This window comes from Girardinichthys multiradiatus, chromosome 6 (genome assembly GCF_021462225.1).
Source record: "Girardinichthys multiradiatus isolate DD_20200921_A chromosome 6, DD_fGirMul_XY1, whole genome shotgun sequence".
Lineage (NCBI taxonomy): Eukaryota > Metazoa > Chordata > Actinopteri > Cyprinodontiformes > Goodeidae > Girardinichthys > Girardinichthys multiradiatus.
The window spans coordinates 20,948,691-20,961,429 of NC_061799.1; the positions used below are offsets into that span (position 1 = coordinate 20,948,691).

General features: G+C 41.5%; 2 protein-coding genes across 2 annotated transcripts; both read right to left on the reverse strand.

Annotated features, from left to right (window-relative positions):
* Positions 1–1,418: 1,418 nt before the first annotated feature.
* LOC124869819 (probable G-protein coupled receptor 148) lies at positions 1,419–2,363 on the reverse strand. Its single transcript, XM_047367966.1, has one exon. The coding sequence runs from the start codon at positions 2,361–2,363 to the stop codon at positions 1,419–1,421; it is 945 nt and encodes a 314-aa protein (XP_047223922.1).
* A 3,303-nt stretch (positions 2,364–5,666) lies between these two features.
* On the reverse strand, positions 5,667–10,617 carry mterf4 (mitochondrial transcription termination factor 4). Its single transcript, XM_047368874.1, has 4 exons — positions 10,539–10,617; positions 9,857–10,283; positions 8,630–8,814; positions 5,667–6,219 (listed from the first exon to the last, which is right to left on the reverse strand). The coding sequence occupies exons 1-4, from the start codon at positions 10,563–10,565 to the stop codon at positions 5,815–5,817; spliced, it is 1,044 nt and encodes a 347-aa protein (XP_047224830.1). The 5' UTR covers positions 10,566–10,617; the 3' UTR covers positions 5,667–5,814.
* Between the last annotated feature and the right edge of the window lie 2,122 nt (positions 10,618–12,739).

Consider the following 12,739-nt stretch of genomic DNA (forward strand, 5'->3'; position numbering starts at 1 on the left):
AAGTTGGTGGTGCTTTCACACTCGTGGTAGCATGAGACGGACTCTACAACCCACACAAGTGGCTCAGGTAGTGCAGCTCATCCAGGATGGCACATCAGTACGAGCTGTGGCAAGAAGGTTTGCTGTGTCTGTCAGCGTAGTGTCCAGAGCCTGGAGACGCTACCAGGAGACAGGCCAGTACACCAGGAGATGTGGAGGAGGCCGTAGGAGGGCAACAACCCAGCAGCAGGACCGCTACCTCTGCCTTTGTGCAAGGAGGAACAGGAGGAGCACTGCCAGAGCCCTGCAAAACCTCCAGCAGGCCACAAATGTGCATGTGTCTGCACAAACGATTAGAAACCGACTCCATGAGGATGGTATGACGGCCCGACATCCACAAATGGAGGTTGTGCTCACAGCCCAACACCGTGCAGGACGCTTGGCATTTGCCAGAGAACAACAGGATTGGCAAATTCGCCACTGGCGCCCTGTGCTCTTCACAGATGAAAGCAGGTTCACACTGAGCACATGTGACAGACGTGACAGAGTCTGGAGACACCGTGGAGAGCGATCTGCTGCCTGCAACCTCCTTCCGCATGACCGGTTTGGCAGTGGGTCAGTAATGGTGTGGGGTGCCATTTCTTTGGAGGGCTGCACGGCCCTCCATGTGCTCGCCAGAGGTAGACTGACTGCCATTAGGTACCAAGATGAGATCCTCAGACCCCCTGTGAGACCATGCGGTTGGGTTCTTCCTAATGCAAGACAATGCTAGACCTCATGTGGCTGGAGTGTGTCAGCAGTTCCTGCAAGATGAAGACATTGAAGCTATGGACTGGCCCGCCCGTTCCCCAGACCTGAATCCGATTGAGCACATCTCGGACATCATGTCTCGCTCCATCCACCAACGTCACGTTGCTCCACAGACTGTCCAGGAGTTGGCGGATGCTTTAGTCCAGGTCTGGGAGGAGATCCCTCAGGAGACCATCTGCCGTCTCATCAGGAGCATGTCCAGGCGTTGTAGAGAGGTCATACAGACACGTGGAGGCCACACACAATACTGAGCCTCATTTTGACTTGTTTTAAGGACATTACATCAAAGTTGGATCAGCCTGTAGTGTGTTTTTCCACCTTAATTCTGTGTGTGACTCCAAATCCAGGCCTCCATTGGTTAATAAATTTGATTTCCATTGATGATTTTTGTGTGATTTTGTTGTCAGCACATTCAACTTTGTACAGAACAAAGTATTCAATGAAAATATTTCATTCATTCAGATCTAGGATGTGTTCTTTGACAGTTTCCTTCATTGTTTTTGAGCAATGTATTTCAAACAAAATAGATAGCACCCCCCCCCCCCCCCCCCCCCCCCCCCCCAATGCAAACCAAGTGGTAAAAAGTCTGAATAGGAGGCAGATCTTACGAGTCTTCATGATAAGCTTATTTATCTGTCTCTTCTGCGCCAGTGCAGCAGAAGCGTGAGACTTTCAGCAATCTCCCGGTACCTTAGCCCATATAGGTAAGGAGCAAATGCCCGAGGCAGCAGCATGAAAACATTAGTATTGATCGTGTTGATCCACACCCGAACATCCTGACTTATGCTTTTCTTCTGAAAGATGTAGAGCTCCAGGATAAAAACAAAGCCAGGGCCAAAGTAGAGCAAGAGCATAACCCCATGGACCAGCACTGTGACCCGAGCCCTAGAGAAGCGGTTGTGCCAGATTCCCTGCTTCCTTGTCACCATATATAGGCGGATGTAGCAGTACAAAATCAGAAAGGTGCAGACCAAGGCTGCTACAAAGAAGTACATGGGAATCCCCCCAATGCTCTTGACCTGAAATAAACCAAGGGAGATGAGGACCAGACACGTGGGCACTTTCTCATGAGGAATCTCATCCTTCATTATCATCATTATCATCAAAGTGAAAGGGTATATGGCGCATAGAATCCATGCCACCGCCAGTATGCTGTAGGTCTGGACCGGTGAAAGAAGGTTATGGTAATGGAGAGGCCAGCGGACGGCAGCGAAGGTGTCAACCACCATGAGAGTCACAGTGAGGATAGCACAACTGTAAGCTGTGACAAGGAGAGCCGTGAAAAGCTCACAAACAGACCAGGGCATTTGTGCTCCCACATCATTACCAATCAACGTGACCAAGTTCAGGATGAGGAAGAGCATGTCAGCAGCCAGGGTGTTGGCCATGAGCAGGTAGCGGGTCTCCCTACGCAAAGCACGGGACAGAAAAATGCACACCAGGAGAACAGGGTTGGCAATAAAGGTGGTGAAAGTGATGACGACAGTGGGGATGCAAAACAGTTGAAGTTGCCAGTGCTCCATACTCTCTGCCCAATCCTGTGTAATGTTAAAAATGAGCACAGGTGAAGTCATTGTGATTTTGACTCAGAGAGGAAACACAGATGGATGATAGAGGTGATTTATGTGACTCTATACTTCCTCTGGCAATGTCCTGCAAAAGAAAAACACCATAAGTTACTGTAAACAAAGATCACCCTCTTTAAAATATGAGCATGTACTAAAGTCCAAGGCACAAGTATGTTTTTATTTCCATGCAAAATATTTAGATTGAATTAAAGAAATATCATGTAAGAAACAATAAATATCAAAGGAATTTCAACATAGGCTTCATGTGGCAGACCAGTTAAAACAACTTATGTTGGCAACTGAATGTGTCTTTTGTTCATTTATTTGAACCCTATCGTGCAAGTCAGACAGTTCTTCCTGAATGGAGAATAGCTGTGTGCACTTTAATAAAGTCGCTGCTCTTGCTCCAGAAAAACATACTTTTTACCTCCACTGATGGAGGGTTTTCAGAGGTTATAAGGGTGATCTTATGGATTATGTATGGAGGGCAGCCTGGCTGGCTAAGCTTGCCGAGTGAGAAGGCGTGGGATGCAGTGTCCTTACAGTAGAAGGGTTGGTCAGCAGATCTGTTAGCAGTGGATGGCTTAGAGCTTTGCTGCTGGAACCAACCAAGCAACCATATCAGTGCTTTCTCCTGTTGATGTTCATGACTTCGACAACAGGGTGCATTATTCACACAAACCTTTGAGTAGGAGACTGCTGTGTTTTTAACCATCTCCACAGCAACAGAGCTGAATATACCTGGCCATACTAGCATGCTGGCAGTTGCTGACAGCTTTTCATTAAGACAACAAAGCAATTTGTTTGCTGCTAAATATTCTGATACTGTGATGGATGTCAGATTTAACCCAGTTAGTTTTTTTAAAGATGAAATTAGGTCTAAACAATGTCTAAATATGTTGAGGTTGAGGTCTACGTAAATGTTTGTTGAAAAGTTTAAGCTTTTTGAAGCCTAAACTGGGGTTTTAGATTAATATTAGAAGACTTGCTTTAGCCGAGACTAACAAGCAAAAGAAAACAAAAGTAGCAGCAGCTAACCTCAAACTTTAGACCTCTTAGTTACTAATGCAGCTTTACAAATATGGCTATACATCAGCATACCCCACCAATATACAAGCTTTTTATCAGACATGTTTTTATGACTGCAACAGTACCATAAATGAGAGCTGTTCTGTCCGCACTGCATCATCTTTCTATGATGAGGACCTCGGTCAGAGACGTGGCAGCTGCTGTGTGAATGTGAAGTTCTGGCTGGAAATCAAGATAAATACTGAACTAATTTTGCTTTAATAAAAACAAACTCAACCTAGTCTCAGATGATATGGAGAAAACAGTACACAGCCTACACAACTCAAACATTTACTTTGATGAAAAAATGTGTTGTTTCCATCCACCAGTACAGAACATGTAACTATCTCGCCATATTTTACAACTGTTTTCTCAACTTCGTGGCTCTCAGGTAAACAAAAATAAAACTTTCCATCCACACTGACACTATTGCAGCAATATCACAGCTGAAAAAAAGGGAGACATAATTCATACTGAATCAAATGAGGCTCTCTTTTAAGTCTTGGTACACATTTGCTGGCACTGTTGCTCAAACTGAACCTAGATGAAATGTATGTCTAAATCAGGGCTACGTATTGACCCAACATATCTAAAAGAGGTTTTCATGTAATGTTAAAATGCTGGTTACCATGGACACTGACATAGACTGGTGGACACAAAATATTGCTGATCAAGAAGTTACACTGACTTATATGGTCCGCCTTCTGCTTGAGTGTCAAGAGATGTGACAGGTACAACTTCCCAACAAAGTGCTATTTGAGCTAACGTCTGAATGAAAACACACCACTGCTGCTGACCTCTAGGCAAAAGAAATGCAACGTCTTCATTGTATTCTGATATATATGAAAATAAAATAACCTTCGCCGATGCAGATTCAGCAAGCCCTCATACTGCAGCAGTTAACCTTAAACTGGGAACCTTTATTGTAAATCTATTTTTCCTGCATAATGCTAAGTCCATAATGTTACATTAGAGAGATAATGTTGTGAGGTTGTGTGAGGGCTCAAACCTGACCTTTATTAAACATTTGTAAAATGCAGTAGAATCATTAAAGGACCTACGATTTACACATGTATGCATTAGGTTAGGAGAGTGTTTTGTTGGAATTGAGCAACGGTTTTAAAAAAAAAACTGCAGCCATTTAAATCTATTTTGCAATGTTAGATTTTTTTATATAATTTGTTCTGTTTTCTATTTTTCATAATTTTGCATTGGGCAAATTCAGTGTACTATCTCTGTTTTGTCTCCTGTTTAACTGTTTTTTGCTTTTACAATTGAACTTCACCAAGCGGACTCCATAAAGTTTATGAAATAACCTTTAGAGTACTGAAAGCTTTTCAGTTCTTATATGTCATCTAACAGCAATTCATAATCCAAAGGAAACTATGGAAATGCGGGTGATTATGGAAATACGCAGTTGGTACCTTTGTGCCAGCATTCAAATATAAATCCTTCACAGTAGGGGACTCTGTACCCTGTACATTTCCAGTGGAATTGCAAATAAAAAAAAAGGTTCTCAAGAAATTAAAGAATGATGCAATGAAGTTTGCTTCAAAATGGCTAATTCATAAATTTTATAAGGCAATACTTATGAATGATACATTTCAAAAATATAAATACATACATTTCACAATATAAATGCCATTACCGTACTGATAAATTTGACACAAATTCAACTGGCTAAATTCCATCTTGGCAAAAACAAACCAGGACATTTTATTGATTGAATGCAGGCATCTTACCTTATTTCTAAGAGAAAATGCTGCTCGTGCTCCACAAATCAATGATTGTCCATCGTACAACTTCTCTCACACGCTGCCTCTATCCCGTGGATTCTTTGTTGACTCAGTGATAAGACTGAGATGCAAAGAGCTGCAGCCACTTGTTGGTCACATAGTAACAGGATGGAACTTTTCATCCTTTTTGTTTATTATACTGTTTTTATTTTTTTTCACCTCTAAGCTTTTAATCTGATTTGGTGCTCAGTTTTGACCTTGTATCTTTACAGATTAGCAAATATCCTATTTGCTTTAATTTTATAAAAAATTGCAAATAGCAGCAAATTGCACCGTCCACATCTGACGCTTTGTACACCTATACAGTCAACCTGAGTTAAGGTAATGTCATAACAAACGTCATCACACATCAGCCTAATGACGCCACCTAAGCAAACATAAAAATGTGTTCCTTATCAGCAGATTGAGAAAAATATAGGTAACAACATGCACAACAGGTCCATGCTTGGTTACAATAACATTTATTGGACCTATAAATAAACAGGAATAATAAGACAGAGGAGGCATTACAAAGGGAGCATTTTATTTACTATATAAGATTTATTAAATACTGCTGTTTATTCTGTATGATATGGTCAGTTTTCACAGTTCCGTTATTTATTTTTCTTCTTCTTCTTGTATCCACTTTTTCCTCCAGTCTCCTCCTCTTCTTCTTCATCATCATCATCATCATAATCATCATCATCATCACTATAAGCCTTAATGCTGCAATGCTCTAACTCTTCCTCCTTCCACTCCCTTGCCAAGAGTTTCTGAAACACATCATACTCCTCTGCTGACGCCCGGGCAACATCTGCGATGAACATCTCCCGGTCCACATTAAGGATGCTGTCCAGTTTAGGGTTAATAATAGTGGTCTGTCCTTTCTTGTCAGGAGTTTGGTACAGGCCCCGTCGCTCCAGGAAAGAGTGCCGACAGCGCACGTCATCCAGAGTGAAACGGAACAACCTGCACTTGACCATCTCTGCCTGTTTGACACCCATTCGGAAGTAAACGTACTGTGGAGAGTGTTTAAACATGCAGTTAGGAAGAACAAGAAGCCAGAAAATAATCTGAGAACATAAACAAAATGTATGTGTAAATGTAAATGCATTTAGCAGTGGCTCAAATATCATTGTTAGTAGTTTGCTTATCTGATTCTACAGTAAAAGCCCCACAGAGGCTGTTATTAACCATACACGCTTATCGCTAAGCCGATAAGTCATATCACTTCTGGCAAATACAGTAATCCAATAATTAACACTGTAGCCACCAGGGGGAGCACCACTGCTGTGTTTTGGTGTCACACAACATACAAACAGCGACAATAAAAATGGGGGTATTTATATATACAGGTCCTTCTCAAAATATTAGCATATTGTGATAAAGTTCATTATTTTCTATAATGTTATGATGAAAATGTAACATTTATATATTTTAGAATCATTGCACACTAACTGAAATATTTCAGGTCTTTTATTGTCTTAATACGGATGATTTTGGCATACAGCTCATGAAAACCCAAAATTCCTATCTCACAAAATTAGCATATTTCATCCAACCAATAAAAGAAAAGTGTTTTTAATACAAAAAACGTCAACCTTCAAATAATCATGTACAGTTATGCACTCAATACTTGATCGGGAATCCTTTGGCAGAAATGACTGCTTCAATGCGGCGTGGCATGGAGGCAATCAGCCTGTGGCACTGCTGAGGTCTTATGGAGGCCCAGGATGCTTCGATAGCGGCCTTTAGCTCATCCAGAGTGTTGGGTCTTGAGTCTCTCAACGTTCTCTTCACAATATCCCACAGATTCTCTATGGGGTTCAGGTCAGGAGAGTTGGCAGGCCAATTGAGCACAGTGATACCATGGTCAGTAAACCATTTACCAGTGGTTTTGGCACTGTGAGCAGGTGCCAGGTCGTGCTGAAAAATGAAATCTTCATCTCCATAAAGCTTTTCAGCAGATGGAAGCATGAAGTGCTCCAAAATCTCCTGATAGCTAGCTGCATTGACCCTGCCCTTGATAAAACACAGTGGACCAACACCAGCAGCTGACACGGCACCCCAGACCATCACTGACTGTGGGATATTGTGAAACTGGACTTCTGGCATTTTGGCATTTCCTTCTCCCCAGTCTTCCTCCAGACTCTGGCACCTTGATTTCCGAATGATATGCATAATTTGCTTTCATCCAAAAAAAGTACTTTGGACCACTGAGCAACAGTCCAGTGCTGCTTCTCTGTAGCTCAGGTCAGGCGCTTCTGCCGCTGTTTCTGGTTCAAAAGTGGCTTGACCTGGGGAATGCGGCACCTGTAGCCCATTTCCTGCACACGCCTGTGCACGGTGGCTCTGGATGTTTCTACTCCAGACTCAGTCCACTGCTTCCAGCAGGTCCCCCAAGGTCTGGAATCGGCCCTTCTCCACAATCTTCCTCAGGGTCCGGTCACCTCTTCTCGTTGTGCAGCGTTTTCTGCCACACTTTTTCCTTCCCACAGACTTCCCACTGAGGTGCCTTGATACAGCACTCTGAGAACAGCCTATTCGTTCAGAAATGTCTTTCTGTGTCTTACCCTCTTGCTTGAGGGTGTCAATAGTGGCCTTCTGGACAGCAGTCAGGTCGGCAGTCTTACCCATGATTGGGGTTTTGAGTAATGTACCAGGCTGGGAGTTTTAAAGGCCTCAGGAATCTTTTGCAGGTGTTTAGAGTTAACTTGTTGATTCAGATGATTAGGTTCATAGCTCGTTTAGAGACCCTTTTAATGATATGCTAATTTTGTGAGATAGGAATTTTGGGTTTTCATGAGCTGTATGCCAAAATCATCCGTATTAAGACAATAAAAGACCTGAAATATTTCAGTTAGTGTGCAATGAATCTAAAATATATGAATGTTACATTTTCATCATGACATTATGGAAAATAATGAACTTTATCACAATATGCTAATATTTTGAGAAGGACCTGTATATTTCTATATTATTGTAATAATACAGAAGAAAATCTTCATAGTTTAATAGTAATATTAACAGCCATATTTTTATGTGACAAATTAAATAATTTCTTCTGCTTATGTCTGTGTTGGAGTCTTAAGGACTCTGTATAACTGATCATTTTCTGTGATCTCTTGTCAATTAAACTTCACCCCTCCTTCCATATTCTCTTGAGTCTGCACTAAAAAGCTGCACAAATTTCAGGGTCAAAGACAGCATATTTTGTGAAAGGAACAAATTAATTGTTGGGGCTTATTTGTGAAAATAGGGATGCTAAATGCACAATCAGTCAAAGTTGGACAAATAATGAGACATATCAGGGTTAGGGTTGGTGGTAGGTTGGTGTAGGGTTTACTGTAAGTGGGCCCCTGAAATGAATTCTTCTTAGAGAACTTTACTATATTATGCCTGCTCTGTTTCATTTATTTACATACTGACCTGAAACTTGTACTCTAGCTGGGCCAGGTCCTCCAACACCACTGCTGGACTATCTCTGAGGGTTTCTGTCACCTGCTGGGAGGTAAACTGACAATTCTTTCTGAGGAACTGCACCACATTTTTTACAGACTTCACAGGCACGGTTAAGATCTTTGGGTAGTGGACCACCATTCTCTGAAGACTCCCTATAGGAGAAATGAAGGAAAATGTTGGTTTGATACAAGTACAATGCCTTGTAAAAGGATGCAAACCCCTTTAACCTCTTCACATTTTTACTGTATTACAATCACAAACTGCAATGCATTTCGCTGAGATTTGAAGTGATATATCAGCACAACAGAGCATGACTGCAAAGTGGAAGGAAAAGGATGCATGGTTTTCATTTTTTACAGCTAATCATCTAAATATTTGACCTATACTTAGTTCTATACATACATGCTGAAGACGGGTATCATCACAGCATGATGCTGCCATCTTTATGCTTTAAATTGTGCATGGTGTTGAGTTTAATGGCTATCATACAGAACTAAATGTTCAAATTTGGCCTCATCTGAGCCGAGCACACACTTCCACGTTTGCTCTGATTAATACAAAGCATTCTGCAAACTGCAACCACGACAATGATTTTCTTCTTTCTACTCTTCCATAAAGACCAGATCTGGTCGAGTGCACAAATAATATTTGTCTTTGACAAATTCTCCAACCTGAGCTGTGACTCTCTGAAGCTCCTCAAATGCTAAAATGGATTCCTTGGCTGTTTCTTTGATTAATGCACTGCTTGCCTGGTCTGTCATTTTCGTTGGATAGCCATGTTTTGCTAGGCTTTTAGTTCTACTATACTGCTTTCATTTTTGAATGGCGGATTAAACAGCACTATGTGAAATGCTCAAAGCCTTGGATATTGTTTTATGAATTGACCCAGCCTTAAATATTTCCTACAACGTAATCTCTGACCTGTGTTATGCTCCTTGGTCTTGATTTTATTTAGGGTATCATATGCATGCTACACTTTTCAGATTTTTATTTGAAGAAAACCTTGAAATCCAAATGTCCTTTTCCTTTCACAATTATGCACCACTTTGTATTGGTATATCAAATGAAATATCTTAAAACCTGTGGCTGTGATGTGACAAAATGTGCTAAAAGTTCAAGGAGTGTGAATTATTTTTGCAAAATGCTGTAAGATGCAACGAGCAGTTCTTCAGCAATGTTAGAGAATGACCTCACCTTCAACCAAACCCAGCTTCCGTAGATGATTTATCCGCTGCTGAAGCTGCGTCTCTTTAACCGTGCAGAGCTCAGGACATTTGTCCAGCAGTTTCAAAACACTGGTGGGGTTAAGCCCCAGGACGAACAGCACTGTGAGCGTTGATAAGACGTGTTTGGCAGCATTCGCTCCTTTCTCCCTGAACACACTGTCACATATCTGCCTTGCCTGGGACTCAGTGAATCCCATATCGAGCAAAGACCGCAGAGACAGGTCAGGAGAGAGGCTGTGGTTGTGCTGTGGTAACGGGGAAGAAGTCCGATCTGAAGCGAAACAGAACAGTCTGCAGCTGAGGCACAAAGGCTGGAGACGGGGTCTCTTAAACGCCTTAAGCCGGACTGGTATAAAAGTGGAGATGGGGACATTTTTTACAGTCTGTCGAAGAATCTGTGAAGGACAAAAGATGACTTTAACACCCTGACCGTGTTAATCTCCCCGCTGAAGTAAAATGAAACGTCAATAAACTTCCTGTGCTGCTAGCTTAGCATAACAAACATGAAGGTTATATGTTTCATAAGTCTTACGGATTTGTAGTAATAGTTCTGAGCTATTTCGGCCAATAAATCACACAAATCAAAATGCAACTATCTCAATCAATTTGTAATAAAAAAAAATGTAATTTTACAAGGCATTTTAACTCACCTGCTGTACAGTAACACGAGTCCCCATAGTTGTCCGTGGTTTATTATGTTCCGATTGGCAACAGAGTACCTGAGCAACGTTCCGGTTAGTTTACACTGTAAAAGATTCTGTAAATAAAAACTGAGGTGAGTTTATAATTCCGTTTGATGAAATTGTGACAAACTACTAAACAAATCTACACGATTATTACGACTGTCTTACGATACATAAGTATTGCAATATGTGACAGGATTCTGCTTTCAACTTTTTTTGTCTTGTCAAGTTTTTTCTTCGCTTAAAATCTGGTCTCCAAAGCAGACAAATTTAGTCATTGTTTTTTGTTCATATTTATTCAATGTTTTAAGCTATACAAACCCACAGTAATTTGTTAAATGAAAATGTATAATACCACATATTGCCATCCATCTACCTTCACACACAAATTAAATTAAGGGACACTTTTTAATCCAAGGGACCATTTTTCCCTGTAGAGCATTGGTGAGGTCAGGCACTGATGTTGAACAATATGGCCTGGCTTGCAGTCTGCAGTCTAAATCAACCCAAAGGTGTGCTGTTTGGTGAAGGTCATGACTCTGTGCAGGCCAGTCAAGTTCTTCCACAACAAACTTGCATATCTATGTTTTCTTTGTCCATAATCATGTTGGAAGTGGAAGGGCCATCCCCAAACAGTTCCCAGTAGAGGTAATAAAGTTGTCCGTTTCCCTGGAACTAAAATGTGAACCCCAGCTCCTAAAAAACAATCCCACACTATAATCCCCTCTGTATCAAACGTTACCCTTGACAGTGTCTTTGCTCTGGCAAAAGCCAAACTCACAGTCATCCATTAAATTGCTAAATAGAGGGGCATGCTTCATCACTCCAGAGAACACATCTCCACAGCTAGAGAGTACAGTGGCTATATACTTTATATCACTGCCTCCAATGCTTTGCACTTGGTTATCAGAGGCTTAGATACAGCTGCTTGGCCATTAAAACCCATTCAATGAAACTCTCTTCACACACCTCGAGCTAATCTGGGGTTTGGCCTCCTGTGCTGCTGTTGTTTGAGTTTATTATACCACCATCAGTTGACTGTATAATAATTAGTGAGGATTTTCAGGCTTAGCTTATTGCAAGGGTGGCTACCTGTCAAAGAACCATGCTGGAATTCACTGGGGGTGACAAATTCTCTTTGTAGAAGCAGTCTGCATGTCTAGGTGCTTTATTTTATACATCTGTGACCATGGAAGTTACTGGGATGACTGAATTCAGTCCTTTGCACAGGTGAGAGAATACTTACAGCAATATAGTGTACAATTTACAGGCTTATACTTTGCTCTCTTAGAGTGTAGATTTTGCTCTACTTTTCACTTTCTCACTCCACCAAGATAAATTTCCCTTCACACTTGAAATGTATTTGAACTCATAATAAAACTGCTGTTTATGATTGTTTATGAGTGTTCTGGATCAAGCACTAGACAATTCTGAGGTCCTGATCACTTTGGAGGGTCAGTGTCAGGTATCGTTAGTGTTGCTGCCTCTGTTCTACAGGTCCTTCTCAAAATATTAGCATATTGTGATAAAGTTCATTATTTTCCATAATGTCATGATGAAAATTTAACATTCAAATATTTTAGATTCATTGCACACTAACTGAAATATTTCAGGTCTTTTATTGTCTTAATACGGATGATTTTGTCATACAGCTCATAAAAACCCAAAATTCCTATCTCACAAAATTAGCATATCATTAAAAGGGTCTCTAAACGAGCTATGAACCTAATCATCTGAATCAACGAGTTAACTCTAAACACCTGCAAAAGATTCCTGAGGCTTTTAAAACTCCCAGCCTGGTTTATCACTCAAAACCCCAATCATGGGTAAGACTGCCGACCTGACTGCTGTCCAGAAGGCCACTATTGACACCCTCAAGCAAGAGGGTAAGACACAGAAAGAAATTTCTGAACGAATAGGCTGTTCCCAGAGTGCTGTATCAAGGAACCTCAGTGGGAAGTCTGTGGGAAGGAAAAAGTGTGGCAGAAAACGCTGCACAACGAGAAGAGGTGACCGGACCCTGAGGAAGATTGTGGAGAAGGGCCGATTCCAGACCTTGGGGGACCTGCGGAAGCAGTGGACTGAGTCTGGAGTAGAAACATCCAGAGCCACCGTGCACAGGCGTGTGCAGAAATGGGCTACAGGTGCCGCATTCCCCAGGTCAAGCC